This window comes from Schistocerca gregaria, chromosome 4, assembly GCF_023897955.1.
Source record: "Schistocerca gregaria isolate iqSchGreg1 chromosome 4, iqSchGreg1.2, whole genome shotgun sequence".
In the NCBI taxonomy this organism is placed as follows: domain Eukaryota; kingdom Metazoa; phylum Arthropoda; class Insecta; order Orthoptera; family Acrididae; genus Schistocerca; species Schistocerca gregaria.
In genome coordinates, this window is record NC_064923.1 from 400,658,948 (window position 1) to 400,679,738 (window position 20,791).

Below are 20,791 nucleotides of genomic sequence, written 5' to 3' on the forward strand. Positions count from 1 at the left end.
AGTTCTTTGATCATGATTCTTCTGGCATGCGTCACCAGGGTCCTCACATGATCAGAGACAGCCTCATTTGCGGATGTCAAGGACCTACCTAAATGTGCTTCACTCTTCACTGACGAGCAGCCATCTTTGACGCAAGAATCGCTAAGCTTAAAACAAAATTTGATGCAATAACATTGTTCCACATTTTCTGCCATTTTGCCCGCACACAATCCAGTCACTACCATATACGTGTGCTCTTTTGTCAAAGGCTAGCCAGCAACTGGTTGTTTGATCGGTGTTTGAATGTTAATCTATCTAAAACCTACAGAAGCAGAAATTTCTGAAGGAACGATATGTCTAACAGACATTTATGACCAGGAGACTCACTAGAGTCATAAATGAGATTTTAATTAGCAAGAAACTAAACACTTGTTTGAAAATGTATATAAGTTAACACATGCAGTGCATAGTCATATTTCCCAAAATAGTAGTTTCTGTATTGTATGTTCTTAACTTATTTACTATCAAATTGCAAAAGTGGAGTACCTACGTGTACGTGTACCTGTACATCAACATCTACATACAAACTCTGCGAGCACCATATGGTGCATGGCAGACGGTACCTTGTACCACTACTGGTCATTTTGTTTCCTGTTTCACTCACAAATAAAGTGAAGGAAAAATAATTGTCTGTATACTTCCATATGACTCCTAATTTCTCTTATCTTATGCGAAATGTATGTTGGTGCAGTAGAATCATTCTACAGTTAATTTCAGTGAAGCGATTGAAACACAACAGAATGGAACAGTTCACACACTTGATAAAGGCAGAATATGGATGTGTTGCATCATTTCTGGTGTGCCCACACTGCAGTAGCTTAATATTAAAAGCCATTATCCCTATTTGTGCCATGAGCTTGTCTATTGTGCTGTATTTTAGTCGCTTTATTGAAACTTCACAGTTGCAGCTTAATGACGAACAAGAGAGGAACTCATGACAACAAAAGAACTTCTATTTTTGGAAATATGACACTGTAAATACTATGTGAATTAATATATACTGTTTCAAGAAAAATATTAAGCTTTTGGCTAGTTCATATCTTCTGTATCTGCTCTAGTTAACAACTTTCTACATCATGTTCATTAAATTATTGTTGTTGAGTGTTAAGAGCTCACAGCATATTAGGACCAATTGTGTAAACATCACAGACTGGAGATCAGTTTTGGTCTTAGTTCAGAATATGAACAAAGTTCACAAATTTGGTGTGTTGAGTAAGACTAAACTTGAATATACTGAATGAAGTTCAGTGTTTATTGTAATTAACGTGAGACACATTTGGCAACACCACTAAATCAGTTTTCAACATGATTAGTGCACCTTCACTGCAGTTATTAATTGTACATATCACAGTGTATATTACTGAAAGTTTTGTGTTGTAAAAATAAATATAAGCAGAAGGAACTTCTCAAGCTTCTTCAAGAAACTTCTATACAGCTGCAAAATTTCAAAATAGTTGGATGTAATTGTAAAGTAAATGAAAAGAAACAAAATAATTCTCAACACACGTGGCTCCTGAATACAGCATGCTGCCCATGACAGCGGCCCAGACTGCTAGGAGAACAGCAAGATGTGTAGGGAGGCAGTGTGGTTTCAAAACAAAGTGCTGTAGTAAATACTTTAATAACCAGAATCATAGAGAATAAATCATTTAGCTGCTGATAATTTATGGCCATCTGGCATTGGTCGTTAAGTGGTGCAGCCAATTTAACTCTGCACACAAGCAAAATGTAGAGACTTCTCTCATAAGTTCGTTGACCATGATGAAAGCATACTTATAAAAGATTGTTGGCCATGGATTTAGGCATCTTTCTGTATGGGTGAAAGTTTTAGTAGTTCACATGTTATAAAGCCAATGTCATTCAGTGCTAAAGAAATGATCAACATACAGAGTGGCAGTGTATATATTTGCATTTTCTGCTTGTAAGTTGGTTTGACCACCACAGCAATTTGCTGAGCATTGTCCTTTGGGACATGGTATATCTTGCTTTCGTCATATGTTGCAACAGACCTGCCCATCCAGATATTTGAGGACCTATTTTTAAATGTATACTCTGTATCACAACACAACTCAGAATTTTACACTTTAACAAACACTACAAGAGGTGAAAGAAAGGATAAATGAGAAGAAAAAAAAAACCATGAAACTGACATAGATTTGAAGCCCAGACCTTTGAATCCATAGTCCAGCACATAACTGCTGACCCACCAAGGCACATCAGTAGTTAGTAGTTGGCCAGTAAATACAACTCTGCTAATTATCTTACATGTGCTTCATATTTCTGTTCATTAATGCATGAGAAGTTGTCAAATCAGTTTAAGCACACATTTGGTACTTCAAAAATTCATATGAATCATGAAATTTCTGCTATTCAACATATAGAACTCTTTTGCAAGAAATGTTCATTCACTAATGGTTACTCTCGAACTTCACCCACTTTTACTGTTGACTGTAAGTAGTTCAAATTTCCCTGTCTTCTTCTGCCATGAAGTATCTATGAAATGCTTTGAAAGTTTTTCATGTTAATTACAAGCTATCTCCCAGATATATGGAAGCAAATACTACCTGCAATCATTACTTACATTCCCAATATTCTCCTTAACTTAGTGTCCATTTCATTATTATTAAAAAAAAAGGGACATTTTAAAAATGTGACACAAATTGTATTGACAAAATTTAATGGACATAAAAGTTTAACTTTGCATCATGCACTCAGGTGATCCCAAATGACTTTTTACAATTATTCTGCTGCACTGTGACTGTTCTTTTCACTTTTATGTGTTTGACCACTCATGCAATGTTTTTTTGTCTTAACATGTTTCACAATGTCAGACCTTCCATCATGCCCAATAGTGTACTTCGATTTGCACAATGTACAGGGTGATTATAATTAAAGTTAGACTTTCAAAATGCTGTAGAAATAACACCACTGGTCAGAATGAGGCCAAATTGCAACGGAATATTATGGGGGAATGGGGAAAACGTATGACAGAAAAAAAGAATGAAAATTGATCAATAGATGGCACTGTATGTGTCAGAATACATAAATGAAAACACCTGTCAATCGTACGACCCATTGAAGTTGGTATAAACACGCCGGGTACACGGCTTTTCTTCCTTTCACATCTGTGACGTTTGCCATGCCTGTCTCAGTGCAGGACCGCGCTCTGCATGTAAAGCTGTATTACAAGACTAATGACTGTGCAAATGCCACTCTGCAGAAGTTCGAGACACTGAAGGGTTTAAAAACAGGCATTGGTCTGATGACTGCCGTGGGTCTGGAGAAAATGATTCGGAAATTTGAGAAGATGGGTTCTTTTGTTGTGCAACCTCGTAGAGGGAGGAAATGAATTGATTTGACGTCAGTGGAAGCAGTGGCCACAGCAGTGCAGGAGGAGACGAATGGTGGTGTGCAAATGTGTAGTGCATGGAGAATTGCCCAAACATTGGACATACCCATGAGCACGTCACGTAAAATCCTGCAAAACATCCTTCTTTGCTAGCCATTCAAAATTACACATGTGCACGAGTTGTTTTGTGTTGACCTGCCAGCAAGAGAGACCTCTGCTTTAGAATTTCTTGCTCGCATGGAAGTGGACAATGATTGGCCACAGAATATTTTTGGGACAGACGAAGCTCACTTCCATCTGACAGTATATGTCACTACACAGAATTGTTGAATATGGGCAACAGAAAATCCACACGCAAATCAACCAGTACCACTTTATCCTGAAAAGGTCAAGTCGTGGTGTGGGTTTACGGCATTGTTTATCATAGGACCATATTTTTTCAAAGATACAGGTGCTTCTGATCCTGTTTCCTGTACTGTCACTGGTAAGTCTTTTGCACAACTGTGTCATTCCAGCTCTCCAACAGTGTGGGTGGGATCATTTTTATGCAAGATGGTGCACCTCCACACATTGCAAATCCAGTTAAGCAGCTGCTGAAGCACCATTTCGGAAATGCTAGAATTATCAGCCACCATTTCCCTACAGCCTGGCTGTCCCGATCACCTGATCATAATCCGCGTGACTTCTGGCTGTGGGGCTATCTGAAAGATGTTGTGTTCAGTGTTCCGATTGCAAACTTAGCTGCATTGAAGGCACACATTGTGCAACACATTGTGAATGTGACGCCAGAAACATTTTGATCAGTTGTGGAACATACTGTTTCTCTATTTCAATTTGTTGCAGGAAATGGTGGACAGCATATTGAACATGTTTTGCACCAGTCACACAGAAATTAATAATCCTATTTTATTTGGACTGATGCTTTTTATGTGGTTTTTGGCTTCAGGACAATTAGAAACCAATATGATTGGTGCTTTTTATGCAGTTTTTGGCCCCTGGACAATTAAAAACTGATTTTTCCCATCCGATGTGATATGACCTTGCCATGGTGGATGGGCTTCTGTAACTAACAGTGGCACACAGAGTAGTGCCATTTGCTTAACATTGAACATACACCTTAGGCATTGTTGTATGATTCATTTGTCATTTGCAGTCCACCACAATTAAATTATGATGATTACAGTGCCTTTTATTGCTACATTTTGTAACTGTTTATTTTTCTTCTACCATACTTTTCCCTCTTCACCAATAATATTCCATTGCAATTTGACACCATTCTGACCAGTGGTGTTATTTATACAGCAGTGTGAAAGTTTAACTTTGATTATCATCACCCTGTACATTCCACAGTTTCTTTACTGATAGTGATAAAAGTAAACCCATGTTTTATATTGCTGTTGAAATTACACTCTCATTTTTGTGTGATGAAACAGTGAACATGAATTGGTACTATCAATAGCGCAAAATGTTAACAGTAAATAAACAAAGATGTGGAGCAAATTGTACAAGTCCCACTTTCTAGTGTACATAGTTGCACAATGCACAGTAAAAACCAAACATCTGATAGCACAAAATACTTCTACCTTAATGTAACCTTACTTATAAAAAATTATGTGGGAATGTTCACAACTACTTCTTTATTATTTTCTTCTTTCCAGCTTGTATATGACCACAATGAAATGTGTTCTTTTGTAGTCTCATGAGGTTGTAAAAGGACTGCAATTGAACTTGATGTGATCAACGAAATTTTGGCCAATGGCTAAATAATCTCATATTTTCATTTATATAATGCAGATTTCCAAGTTCTGTTTGATCCGCGTTTATCTTCTGTGCTTATTTAAAAGCAGATCCTTTATACAATTAACCTTAATAAGTTAGGTATGACAAAGATCTTGTTCAGTGCATAATCAACTGGACAATTTGAATGATGCCCTCTTGCATATTGATAAAACAATAAAGTACTCAGACGGATTGATATATGAGCATTATGCATGAATATCTCAGAAATTGGATAAAGGAAGGCCATATCTACTTATGGTTAATCAGACATTTTTAACACATCTGTGAATGTTTTAACTGGATGTGGCTCGTGCATTTTCAAGATTGTTGTTACTTTTACTTCTGCAGTGTCAACCTGTCAATGTGACTCCCTGCTGTCTGTTATAAATTTGCATTGAAAAATCAGATATCAAACAACTGCCGTTAAGAAGCAACAGGCATTTTACAAAAACACAAATATTGAATTTAAATAGTGGAAAGGCGAGGATAAAGTAATGACAAAAGAGAAAGAATAGATTGCTACTCATGACATAGGGGAGTCAAGTCTTCGAAAGAAGAGATAAGAATTCATGACAGCCAGAAACAGATAGCCCCAGTACACTAATAACGATAATTTTTGAGAGGTGCATATGGGGCCTGAAGATGGTGCACTGAATTGCCAAAACTAGTAGCAAAAATAAAATAAAATAACTTCTCAGTTTGTATTGTTGTGCAGCAAATTTATTTGTTAAACATAGGAGAGGTGTTGAGTTACAGACAGGCACAATTGAAAAAATTGCTAGAAACATTTCAGCTTTCTATTTCTGATGAAGAAGTTTGTCTAAAAGCTGAAAAATTTCTAGCATTATTTTTCATTGTGCCTGTCTGTTGCTCATTGCTGAGTAGCAATCTATCTCCAAACACTGTATTCATTAGTTCTGTGGACAATAAAGATACCAGAGATGCAAAAAAAGAGAAATTAATAGCTTCTGTAAACTCCAAAAAGGACAAAATCAATCAAGATAACTAATAGAAATGCCATTGTTGAAACAGTAGACAAAAAGGACTGCAAGAAATTATAGGAAGAGGTGAAACAGATCAGAAATATCAAATTTAAGCCTCTGAAAAAGCACTGGCCTCATTATATACAGGGTTCCAACAGCCATCAATAGTGAAGAACTGAATCGAGCTAGGCATCTAACAAAAATGAAATTATTCATGAGGCTAAGCTAAGGTTTAAAAATGTGCCAAAAAGGCAAGGATTCGGTACATCATGTGTTAGAGGTGTCTCTTAGAGTCTCACCAGGGCTAATGTCTATGTGGGCTTCAGGCTGCCGAATGTTGAGTAATATTACGGAGGTCCAAATGTTTTAAATTGACCAAGGACACAAGCCTAAACCACATATGAAGCACCAGGTTTGCGCTCATTGTGTTGCAGTGGAACTAAATCACATACGAGGGACCAGGTTTGCACTCAGTTTGTTATAGCAGGACACCTAAAGAACAACTTTCCAAAGAAAAGTGAAAAACTTGTGTTTATTCCATACTCAATGAAGTTCAATTCTTCAGTGGACTAGGAAAAGGATGTGCAATGTATATGTTTCTGCTTGAATGAGAAATTCAAAGAACTGACTATGGCCATGGCTAACGAAACTATTAATTTCTTACATGCAACACCCTCAGTATTCAGATATATGTGCCAGTACGTTGGAGTAAAAACAAAAGCACATATCTTCTACTGTAGCTAGGGGCTGATGCCATTTTATAGAGTGACACAGACAACTAAAGTTACATGGACCATTCTCTGATATGTATTCAGTAGAAGAAATACCTTTTAGTGTAAGAAGAGATGTATTTGAAGACCAATATATACAGCAAGCTGGCTGCATTGAAAAGCTATTATTCCAAGAAAGAATTGAATTCCAGGCCCTAATCTCATTGAATCAAACATTGTTCATAAGGATGATTCTTCCAGATTTAATGTGCATTAGGATAAATGAAATAGAATCATGGACTCTCAGTGAAGAAGACTGTAAATAAATCAGATCCACACATGATACTAGATGCACAAGTGATAGGAGGAACATGATGTCACAGCCCTTACAGTCTACAACTGTGTCTTTGAGTAATGCTAACAGTGAATGTGCTCCTACAGATGGTAATTTTGTATACTGAGGAACATTATGTACTGTATTGAATAGAGTAACAGGGGGTTATAACCCTACCATCACAGGCAAAATGTGCAGATACCTGTACTATAATGGGATCAGTGTGTGGTAATGAGCATAACATACATACAATGCAAAAGTTAGGCTGCGAGCTTCCAGAGGGATTGAAATACAGGAGTGAAAGCGGTGAATAGTCATCAAGATGTGAAAACTTAGTAGGTGTCTCCAGGAGTGACATAGATGCTCCAGGTTGCAGTAAAGAAAAAATTCAGAAGGAAATGACTATAATTGAAGATGATAATTCGCAGACAAATGACTTGTGGTTACCTAGAGGCTAAGATGAGATTAAGTTGTCTAGAAGATCTAGCAACGTTGCTGTCGGCACTGTGATTTCGAGTGAGGATTTGCACATTCAAAAGATCAGTCAGTCATCTAGACAGATGTAAGAGAGCTGTGTAACCTCTTCTACAGGTTTTTGCCAGGAGAGGTGAAGTTTTGTGTGTAGACGGAATGCCTGTGGACTTTGTGAAAGCATATGGCAGAGAACACTTAAATCCATTCCTAAAGGCACCAATATGCTTAATATGCACTAGGTATGCCTAGTATGTTATGTCTACCGCAATTGAATGCTAAAATGAGTTCACTAGTAATGAACAAAATGCATAAGATACCTAAAGAAAAGGTAATGTATATATTATGTGTTCAGGGGTCGAACTTTATTATTTGAAGGATACCAGGTTTCCCTTAACAAACTGTGGCCACAACAGCTGATAACAGGCCAATATCAGCCATTGTCATACTTAATACTGTAACCAAAATAGTTGAGATGATTGAGCAGCATGTGGTTACCATTGAAGCAAAATATCTTTGAGTGCAATGTGGATTATCTCAAGTATTTATATGCAGTACTCATAGTATTACAACATATGCTTATAAAGTAAAGTCAGTAGTAAACTTCAGTAATAATGCGCTTCTCATTCTGGCAGCTGATGTAAATGCAAAGTAAAGCCTATGGCGATGTACTGTCTCTTATGAGAGGAATGTCACTGCTGGAAGCTCTAGAGGAGACAAATCTAAAAGTTCTGAATGTTGGTGGACAGCACACTACATACAGAGGAAGAGTAGGAGTGGCCACTTATATAGCTGTAACAACTGCCACCAGAGCAGCAGCATTGAGAGTCACAGGGTAGTAGGAGCTCCAGTACTTAACTTTGAGTGACCACAGGGTGACAGAATGTATGCTAGAATGTGCCAATAATAATATTAGGGTATCGATTAGAGTGCAATTGATAAAGCTCGATCTTCAGTTGATAGAGCTCGATCTTCATAAAGCAGAATGGGAAGAAGTTTGTACCATTGTTGCTGCCCATGTGAGATCAATACTTCTGCACATTGACTTGGGTGCACAGCTACTTACAGTGTACATTTGAAAGGTTGAAGAACTCTACATTCCTAAGAAAAGAGTTGGTAACTAGCTGAAGCACCATGGAATATAGAGCTTATGTGCTTAAGATTGTGGCTTGGCGACACATGGAGTATCTACCAATGTTAAGTAGGACAGGAGGAAAGTAGAATATTACACCTGTAGAGAAGAGCTAGACAAGAGTTTAAAACAGTGTTGCCAAAAACAAAATGGACTTACTGGGAAAAATAAATGAGGAGAACAATGCATGGGGGCAGTTGTATAGGTTTTATTATGGAGAAAGTTAGAGGTCCAACAGTTTTGTCCACAGTCAGAAGATGAGATGGTAAAATGACAATGGGTTGGAGGGACTCAGCAATGTGTCTTTTTGGTTACCTTCTACTTAATGAAAACTCTAACACTGATAATAATTATTATTTAAAGTTCAGAAAAGCCTTGGAGCTGTGTTATGAGAAGCTAACTGTAGTAACACCTTTTGCGGTGGAGGAGGTAGCAGCTGTGACCATGAAATTAAAGAACAATAAGATGTGGTCCAGATGGAATATACCCTGAAGCTATAAAGAAAACTGGATCACGTAGTGCTGAACTTATCCTATCTCTTTAATTAAGCTTTAGTACAGGGGGAGATTCCCACAATCAGGCAAGTGCCACTTACCATAACACTAAGCAGGGTACAGATAAGGGCCCAAGTGTTCCCATTAGCTACAGACTGATATTCCTGTTGAACAGTCTAGCTAAGGTCCAGGAGTGCCTGTTCTATGACTGGTTGCAGGCCCACAGCGAGTTCCTGGGGCTGGGCCAGCACCAATATGGCCTTCAGAAAGCAGATCTATTGATGACACAATAAATAGAGCCCCTGAAATGGTTGGTGATTCTAAAAGTAAGTACATAATTGCTATTGTGATTCAAATCACAGGTGTTTTCATCAGTTTCTGGTGGCCCACAATGTTCAAGTGTCTAAATGATCTGTAAGTCCCAAGGTATCTGTACAAGAGATTCCAAGATTATTGTTATGGACATACTGTTGAATGGTGTTCAGCCAATCGTAAAGCAGTTAAAAGGTAGCCAAAGGCCGCAAAAAAGACTCTACAAGTGGTCGTGTCTTCTGCGACTTAACTATGGAAACCCTCCTGTTTCTCATCATTGAGGAAGACACTGTCACTAGGGTAGTGGTGTACATGAAATGCATCCTAGTGGTGGTTATTGCATACTGTCGGGCGAAACTGGAGGAAAAAAGTTAGTGATGTTCTCGAGTGTAAATGGTGTGGTGTTAGAATTAGAACCTATGTGTAGCAGCCCAAAAAACTACGTAGATGTTACTGGACTGGAAATTCTACGACCACAGCAAGTTTTAAACTATAGATATCCACAGCTCAAGGTATGCATTCTTGAAAAATAAACAGCCAACAGTTGTATGATCCTTTAATAGTAATACTGATTTCACAGTGTTAAGAGTTGCATCTTTAGGTACATATAAATAATGAATACATTGGGGTATTAAAAAATGAGAAGATAGCACAATGTGATGTGCAAAATATGTAAACACAAAAGCACATTTAAAGATAGTAGTCAGCTTACTTATTTTGAGATCATTTACAGGAAAAAAGTTGTGTGTATTGGACATCCCATCGTTCCCAGTCAGGATACAATGAATTCATCGATATAGTTATAAAAGTCAAAATTTAATGCAAGCAGAATAATTTCCATGAAAGAAGTTTAGCCCTAAAAGAACAATAAAGTTGTAAAGTCAGGAAAAGGGATTTAAAGATGAATAGCAATATTAAATAGTTCTCACAATGAAAAGACTGGAAATAGTGAAAAGCATCACAGCCAAAAGGCTTAGAATAAAATAGAATGAATAAAAGAGTGGTAAAGAGATGCAAAGCGGATTAAAACAAGTCTTCCCATAACGGCTCTGATGCATGCCGGTAGGAAGTGAAGGTCTACACCAGCTGTCTGACACCTCTGTATACAGCATTTGTCATCAAGATCCCATCTCTGTAATTCAACGTGACCTGCAGTCCCTCCTTAAAACCTCAAGACCGTTGTAAGAACTAACATCTCAATCCATAGAACTTCTTACCCACTCAAACCATGCAACCCACACCTTTTACCTTCTTCCTAAGATCCACAAACCCAATCATCCTGGCTGTCCTATGAAGCACATACCAAACGTGTACCTGCCTTAGTTGACCAGCACCTGCTACCCACAGTACAAAGACATCCCTCTTTTATTAAAGACATAAACCATTTCCTAGATCGTCTGAAATCCCTGCCCGTCCCACTCCCACCTTCCTTTTCACCATTGATGTCACATTCCTCTATACCAACATCTCCCACATAACATGGTCTGTTTGCTGCTTAACATTTCCTCAATCAGTGTCCAACTGGTTCCAAACCTATAACATCCATCTTACTAACCTTAATCAACTCTATACTTACCAAAAACTACTTCACTTTTGAGGGCAGACATACAGACAGATCAGTGGCCCGGTCATGGGAACCACGATGACTCCTCCCTACACCAACCTTTTCGTGGGTTGCTTGGAGGGATTTTTCCTGGGATCCATAAACCTTCAGTCTGTAGTTTGGTTAGGTACATTGATGACAACTTTGCCATATGTACTCATGGTGAGGCTTACCTGTGAAAATTCCTGAAATCTCTAAACACCTTCCCTCAATTTAATTTCACATGGTCCTATTCCGAATCCCATGCCACTTTCCTTGATGTTAATCTCATCCTTACCGAAGGCCAGCTACACACTTCTGTCCACATCAAGCCTACTAACAAACAACACTAAGTACATTTTGATAGTTGCTATTCTTTCCATATCAAACATTCTCTCGCATAATATCTTGATTAAAGGCAAATGTATTTGTTTGGATGCAGACTCTTTACAGCAGTACACCACTATTCTCACCTCAGCCTTCACTGGATGTAATTACCCCACTGGCCTGCTTCAAAAGCAGATTTCCTGGACCATCACATACATTTCTGGTACTGCTGATCCCTCCAAAAAACAACTTCGGAGTACACCACTTGTGATTCAATATTACCCTGGTCTTGAATGTATTAATCAGCTACTTCAGCAAGGCCATGACTTCTTAAAATTGTGCCCTGGAGGGAAATCCATTCTGTCTGAGATTTTACCCACCACACCTACAATAGCTTTCTGTTGCCATCCAAATTTCTGTAATATCCCTGTCGGACCCCATGCACTTTGTGCATCCATATCCATACCCTATGGCTCCTAGTGCTGCGACCATCCCCACTGCAAGACTTGACCTGTGCACCCTCCTACCACTACCTATACCAGCCCTGTAACTGGCAAAACATATACTATCAAAGGGGTAGCCACCTGTAAAAGGACACATGTCATGTACCAGCTGTTATGTGGAAACTGTTCTGCTTTTTACATTGGCATTACTTACCATCAAGTTATTAGTTAGGATGAATGGGCATGGGCAGGGGTGTATACCAGCAACACACAATATCCTGTTGTAGAGCATGCGCTACAACATGACAGTCATGACATCGGTGCCTGTTTCACCACACGTGCCATCTGGATTCTTCCCCCCCCCCCCCCCCCCCCCCCCGACACCAGTTTCTCAGAACTCTGCAGTTGGGGACTAGTGCTATAAAATGTTCTTAGTTCTTGTCACTCTCTTGGCCATAATTTATATTAATTTCTTCTATCTCTGTGTTTCTTCACAGTAACTACTCCTTTCTTCCCTCCAGTTTAGTTTTATACATCTTTCATTTTCTGACCTGTCTGTTTTTCACAGTCCACCTCCCACATCTGTTATGTGCAATGCACTTAGCTTTTCGCTCTTATTAGCCGGCTGCTGTGGCCGAGCGGTTCTAGGCGATTCAGTCTGGAACCGCACTGCTGCTACAGTCGCAGGTTCGAATCCAGCCTCGGGCATGGATACGTGTGATGTCCTTAGGTTAGCCTCCCCTGACCCGCAGTTCTGGTTGATTTTTCTGAACTGTACCCTTTTTCCTAAACCTCTCCAGTCGTTTTCCTTCAACTGTCTTCCTTCGTCTACAACCCTTCTGTCAGAAGAAGGAACTACCGTCTCTGAAAGCTTGCATAAGTATAACGTCCTTTTGTGTGTGTGTCCTCCTGCTGCCACTTGGTGAGTATATTTTTTTAATCTATCCAATTAATTATTTTTTAAGCATTAGATTGACAGAAACTCCTGAATGGCTGAATGGAACATATACAAGGTGTGTAAGAAAAGTTATAAGACTGACAACACTACAAGCGATCTGGCAACATTGTGCTGTCTGGGTACCATGTATCCTAGATTGGCTTGTACTTGTTCTTTTTCGCTATAAAAATTAATTTGAGAGTCTATTATCCTTTTAGAACACTTTATTGCATAGATTGCAAATTTAATTACATAGCTAACCAGTTTCAGCCAGTTTAGTGGCCATCTTCAGATCGGGTGTAATGCTTTACAGTGAAGTACAGGTCAATAAATCTTATCCAAAGCAAAAATGTAGTAATACAATGAAGAAGAGTATATAACCTGTATAGTAATATCAACGCTGTTAAGGGGGTAGGATGACAAACTTGCTGACTTTGAGCAGTAAAGGCACCACAGGATATTTTAATTCCCAATGTGTATACTTTTACAAATAAATTCACAAAACTTTGTCAGAATGACCAGGAAGGATTCAGGATTCACACTCATCGAATTTTCCAAATTTATTAAAAACTGTGGTAAAAATGAAATAATCAACTATAAAATTTGAGTTTTTTCTAAAAATGAAGTTGAAAAGAGTTTTCTAAATCTATTAAAAACTGTGGTAAAAAATGAGATAATTAACTATAAAATTTGAGTTTTTTCTAAACATGAAGTTTAAAACTTAACAGCTCATTCATTTTTTCATAAATTAAATAAATTCAGAGTTCCATACACCTGTAAGTATGGCTTGTACGCTGTACAAAATTCATCGAAGAATCTCTCTTACTTATGTAACATAGTGTACCTATAGCAAAAAATGCAGCCAATAGTAAGTGACAAAAATGATGAAATTTCACCTGTAAAAAAAAGTTTATTTTGCTATGTTTTTGAACTTCCACTGCTATGAGTGTGAATGCTGAATCCTTCCAGGTCATGCTGACAAAGTTTTATGAATTTATTTGTAAAAGTATAGACAATGGAAATTAAAATGTCCTGTAGCACCTCTCCTGCTCCAAGCTGGCACAGTTTGACGCCCTACCCTCCTTAAGTATCTTTTTACATGTTTGTGTTCAACAAACAAACACACACACACACACACACACACACACACACACACACACAATAAATTATGGAACTGATCCGAAGTCATCTTAACATTTACACCATTGTGCTATATGTACATTACCTATCTATAATCACAAAACTTCCAGAATATTAGATGTTGTATAGAGTTCTGAGAACTCTCACACTGTGCAGATGAACAATGCAGAATCCCATGTGTATGATGATCTTACAGTTTCTGAGTTAATAACCATAAGCAATATAGCACACCATACTGCATGGCACAGGAACCAGTTGTCACCAGGTGGCAATACAGTATGATCCATCTAACATATGAAGTTACAACACTGCTTTTCCACTATAAATTAAATAAAAGACATCAGTTACCTAAAGTCTGTTGGTAGCCATTAGACAATATGTCAAACATAACTATGTATAACACAACATAATGGAACTTGTTACCTAAATTTAAATACTTAAAACATAAGCTGCACATACATTTAAAGTAAGAGATTTAAGTTCATTTATCAAAATCTGTTGTATGAAAATGCTGTGGGATGGAGTAGTACCAGTGTCAAAAATGTAAGTAAAACAACCTGACATGCAGAAATATGTTTAATACTTTAAACTATATGAGTTGCACAGACCTTTAGGGTACGAGATCAGAGTTCGTTTTATCAAATTTGTTACACGAAAATGCCATGATACATAGCACTACCAGTGCAATTTCATATAAACAATCTTACATCCAGTGATTAAATAGATAGGAACTTTTGACAACAACTACATTCTATTTCACGAACAGAACAGGTAATGAGAATGTTACAAACCTAGAAATATATTTTTACATTACCTGTCTCTCCTGTTCATATACCAGAGCACATTACATCAATAAAGCAGTAGATATTATTCCAACATACAGTATTATAAAATACAACCAGAACAGGTACATGGTAAAGTCTTGCAAACCTTGTATGTTTCAGGATATCTACTCTACCTTCCATATGCTGTAGGACATTACATCAATACAGCAATAGACAGTATTTTTATTCTGTATCATCAGACAGAGTTATGGTGACATTATGAAGTACAACTTCCCTTAAGTGTAATTTTTAGGGAAGTTTTGTTTGACCTATTCCTTCCCAAGTTCAAATCCTGTCTAGTTGGTGTAAATTACAGTGAAACCCTATGCTTTCAGGTACCCCACTTTCTCTGCAATGATCGAGAGCTGTCACCTGTCTCACTGTTCTGTATAGGTAGTTGGGTCATCTAGACATGCTCATAGTTTGTCTTTAACTTATGGGAAAAAGTCATACATACATACATACCAGTGGTCCTATGTTCCAGTCGTTCCATCGTTCATCTGTTCTTCAGGTCCAGAACTGGATTTTGTTATTGATATTTACCACTGTAATCACTTGCACTAGCAGTTGGTAGAGTCTGTGTCAATGCAGCCAGTAGCCTGCTGCCCTGTACTGCTGATGCAGCAGATCCCCAGGGTTACCAGTATTTTGGGTTACCAGTATAGCTTTGACAGGTGTTGTACTGAAGACTCCAGTATGCATGAGAAGTACACCCCCCTGTACTCATCTAAGGATGGATCTGCAGTTCTTTAATCAAAGCTGATGTGTCCATGCACTGGTTGCCAAGCCAAATATAACATTGAAGACAGTGTTGTTGTGTGCCCTAAGAGCATCCAACAGTTACTTATAATTGGTGGTACTGGGTCACACAGACATTTGTGCATAATATTCACTTCTTTTTCTATGGATAGCTTAATACACTCAAAAAGGAAGGAAGGAAGGAAACAAAGAAAGAAGAAGAAGAAGAAGATGCACCATGAAGGAATTATCCAAATGGGGAAAAACTCGGTAGATATGATGTAGATGTACATACCAACAAATGATTACAATTTCAGAAAATGTGGATGATTTATTCAAGAGAAAGAGGTTCAGATGCGTTGGGCAACCTCTGGCATTTATGTAAACAGTTATTCGGATTGGCCTTGATTGATAGATTTGTTGGACATCCTCCTGAGGGACATCATGCCAAATTCTGTTCAATTGGCATGTCAGAACAGCAACCTCTTGGGATGGTTGGTGGGCCCTGCCCCTAATGCTCCAAAAATTCTCAATTTGGGAGAGATCTGGTGACCTTGCTAGCAAAGATAGGGTTTGGCAAGGATGAAGAAAAGCAGTGGAAACTTTCTCAGTGTCTGGACATGCATTATCTTGCAGGAATGTAAGTAAGTCCAGAATGATTTTTCATGAATGGCAACAAAATGGGGCATAGAATATTGTCAACGTACTGCTATGCTGTAAGGATGCAGCAGATGACAACCAAAGGGTTCTTGATATGAAAAGAAATAGCAATCCAGATCTTCAGTCCTGGTTGTCAGGCCATATGGTGGGCAACAGTCATGTTAGCTTCCCACCACTGTCAGGAGCATCTCCAGATATGTCTTCACTGGTTGCTGGAGCTCAGTTTGAAGCAGGATTCATGATTAAAGACAATTGTACTCCAGTCAATAAGATTCCACACCATGGATGTGTGTGGAGAAGCGTCGCACACCAGTGGGATACCAACCTGATTGTCATGTGCATGTGGCCCAACAGCTAGGAGTAGTGGTCTGTGGTGCCATTTGATTGTCGTCTGTGTTATACTTTGTAAGGGCACCTACTAAAATTCTTATTCGATGATGTACAGTCTTGTGTGCCATCTGTCTCTTCTGAGTTAGCTCCACCTAGTGTTTACCTGTCACTCGCTCACGAACTCAGTATTGTGCTGGCAGCCGCCCATGTCAGTTCTTACTGACATGCATCAGATCATTCAGTTTCAGCATTTCGTTGACAGGGAACATCAATTTAATTTAAATTCCTTAAAGCATTTATTAATGGTTCTGTCAACAGTTGCAGTTATTTGTTAGGTGAATAGTTTCTAACACTTACAGGTTCATTTTCAAGCCTGGCCCACTGAGGCTACAAAAACAGTACATCGTTGTCAGTGAACAGTGAGTACAAAAGTGGTATTACAATAAAAAGTTGAAATGTAACAGAAATTAATTATTTGAATATAAGCATACCTGCACTGACAGTGCCTGATCTTAATAATAAACTTTGAGTGGCAACACGCGCTCTATAAATCTTTGCAGGCTGGATGCCGCAATCCACACATGCCCATTACCAAGTGAAAATCAAACAGAAGGTTAACGTAGCCATCAGCACCAGGAAACTTTCTATGGCACTAGTGTTGCGCCTCACATACAAGCGCATGTCCGCAGCCAATGGGCATGTTGCGCTTTTCATGGGCAGGAGTCTAAGCACCTTTATTAAAGCTGACCTCAGTACTGTGTATGACAACATACAAATGCTACTATGATGTGTACTCGTCAAGTATTTGAACAGAAAACAGCATTTCATGGTCAAGTGTGCATCCACGGCCAGTAGACGCATCAAATTAAAATATGGCGTCACCAAAAGTTTCCCAGTGCTTGTTGGGTATATTGACTTCCAGTTTGATTTTGACTCTGTAACAGGCATGCGTGGATTGTGGTATTCATCCTTCAAAAATTTATAGAGCATGTGTTGTCACACAGTGTTCGTTATTAAAATCACTATCAGTGCTGGTACATTTGTATTCAAATAATTAATTCCTGTTACTTTTGAACTTTTTGTTCTAATACCACATTTGTTTTCACTGTTCACTGACAACTATGTATGTATGTATTGTTACTGTAACCTCAGTGGGTTAGGCTTGAAAATGAACCTGTAAAGGCTCAAAACTAGTCGCCTCATAAATAACTGCAACTGTTGACAGAACCATTAAACAATGCTTTAAGGAATGCATCAGATCCATTCCAATAAGACTTGTTTTATTTACTTTGTGTTCCTTCATCATTCTTTTACTCATTCTAATTTATTTTATGGCTTCTTTTTGTTGTTATTTTCACTATCTCATGTCTGTTGATTGTGACCACTATTTAACATTGCCATTCATTTTCAAGTCCCTTTTCCGTGTTTAGCAAAATTATTGTTGTTTTAGCTGAATTTCCTGTGTGGCTGTCTTCTTCATTGCACCAGTTTTAAATTTTGTCTTTCATCACTATCTTGACGAAGTTGTTACAAACTGAGTGAGATTGATGAGGCATTCAGTACACACAACTTTTTCCCATAAATAATCAGCAAATAAGTAAGTCGACTACTATTTTTCATTTGCTTTTATCAGTTACATATTTTGTATATCGCATTGCACTATCTCCTCCCTAGATTCTTGTTATTTCTATAAATACTTTTATATTTTTAATTCCTCCACGTGCTATTCTTCTTTATTTAGATGCAATTATAACCATTGTGAAACTGGTAGTACCGTTAAAGGATCATACAACAGCTGTCTTTAATTGTAGGGTTTCCAATCTAAGATAATTGCCCTTTGAGTAACATTTAGGAATTTTTTTGTGCTGCTGTGGATAGTTTATATTTGAACACCACTGCCATACTCACTGGAGCACACCACTAACCCTTTCCTCCAGATTAGCCCAAGTATGTGCAGATACTGCCATCAGTACATAGTATACTTACACCACCATTCCACCAACAGTGCTCTCCTCATTGAGGAGAATCAGGAGGAGTTCCCCAGAAGATAGGGAGGATGACGATTCAATCCTGCGTCCTGATTTAGGTTTTCCGCGATTTCCCTAAATTGCTCCAGGCAAATGCCGGAATGGTTCCTTTGAAAGGGCCCTAATCCGATGAGACCGATGACCTCGCTGTTCGTTCTCTTCCCCCAAACAACCCAACCCAGAAGATAGGACAACCTAAAGAGCCTTTTGGGCAGTATTTTGTCCAGGAACTGAAATTGAGGCTAGCAAAGCAAAAGCAGAAGTACTTAATCTGTATTCAAATTTTGTTTTAGGAAGGAAATAAACATGGGTATCGTTGCAGTTCAATTCCTGTATCACTCCAAAGAAGAATGAAAAAGATATTGGTGTCAGTGGCATAAAAACATGAAAATCAAACTTATCTCCGTGGTCTGATGGAATCCGTATGAGATTCTATGATGAATTTCCAAATTAAGTTAGCCCTCCTGTTAACCATAATATGCCAATGGGTCTCTGGTCAAAAAACTGTGCATAGTGGATGGAATAAAACACAGGCCACACCCATTTACAAGGGCAGCAGAAGTGATCACAAAACTAATGTCCAGTATCTGTGAAACGCATTTGTTTTAGAATCTTGGAATAAATCTCAGATCAAATGCAATAAGGTATCTCAAACAAAATGACCTCCTTTATGCCAATCAGAAGAGATTCCAAAAATATTGATCATGTGGAGCCCAACTCACACTTTTCCATTGATATTTTGAAAGCCATGGATCAAGGCAGCCAGATAGGTGCATTGTTTATCAACGTCCTGAAGGCATTAGACTCCATACCGCACTTATGCTTATTATTGAAAGTATGATAATATTGTTATCAAGTGGGATTTGTGATTGGAAGGAGAATTTCTTGGTGGGCACACAGCATATTGTGTTGGAAGAAGATTCATTGACATGTAGGAATAACTCCAGATGTTCCCTGGAAAAGTGTATTGGGACCCTTGCTGTTCATTTTGTATATTGGAGACAATATTAACAGTAATCTCAGATTTTTCACAGATGATGGAGTTGTCTATAATGAAGACTGTCTAAAAAAGCAGCACAAATATTCAGACAAATCTTGATAAGATTTGAAAGTAGTGCAAAGATTGGCAAGATGATTTAAGTGTTTTTGAAATATAAAATCCGTGGAAGAATGTCACAAATTTGGTAATATACTATGACTCCTACCATCGCTCCCACAGGCATCATAAGGACAACATTAGACTATTACAGCATGCACAGGAGTGTTTAAGAAGTCATTCTTTCACACTAAATACTTCAATGGAACGAGAAAATGCCCTAACAACAAGTTCAATGAGAAGCATCCTCTACTGGGCACTTCACAGTGTTCTAGACCTGAGCCATCTGCAATTATCTAATTAAATTTGTGGTTATAAATGCAGTAACCAGTTACGTCTTATCTGATTATTACAGAGAAATCTATGCAGAACCATAATTTACATCTAACATAATTTCAGTTATTTGGGCTAATTTTAAATTGTAAAATCAATGAAATTTTTTTTGTACCACTGAATACTATTATCCAAACATAATCCTCATTTGACTGTGTTTTTCAACTTTTGCTACAGGTATACAGCAAGCACCTGCTGTTGGACGTGCTGTTATGGAAATGATGTTTGAAGGTGGATTCAAGACAATAGATTTGAGTCGTTTTGGATTTGATAGGCTAATGTATAATGAGTTGCTAAGGGAAGTGAACATCGTATGATTGCAAATCATTCCATTACATGGTAATGAGATCTGAATATTAAATAGTAGTGTAATTATAAAACACTGTATTTTCTCTTCTGAATATAAAAACGAGTTTTTCATTGTAAAATACTGTATCATAAAAATGAGCAAATATTCAAACACTTAATAAAAGAGAGAATTTATTCAACATGCAAAAATAATTAAATTCAATTTGTCTACCCGCTATTGTAGAATTATAGCAAGCAGAATTGGACAACGATTTACGTAAAGGAAAATATAAATTTTACTGACCTACCTGACTTAACTCAAATTAATGTAAAGAAAAGACTGTTAGACTGCAGCTATAAAAATTACCAAGTTCAGCTTGGTTATTGCTAAAAAATGTTAACCTATCACCACCTGGAAATTTTGAACTTTTATATAAATTAATTGGAATCTTTGCTAAACAAA

The 20,791-nt window shown here is 37.9% G+C and overlaps 1 protein-coding gene across 1 annotated transcript in view; it reads left to right on the forward strand.

The window, feature by feature from the left end:
• Positions 1-20,528, forward strand: part of LOC126268042 (FAD-dependent oxidoreductase domain-containing protein 1-like) — a 73,905-nt gene extending 53,377 nt beyond the window's left edge. Inside the window, exon 9 of the mRNA XM_049973469.1 lies at positions 20,218-20,528. Coding sequence (XP_049829426.1) covers positions 20,218-20,357 — 140 coding nt within the window. The 3' untranslated portion in view covers positions 20,358-20,528. The remainder of the gene's footprint in view (positions 1-20,217) is intronic.
• Positions 20,529-20,791: the final 263 nt, after the last annotated feature.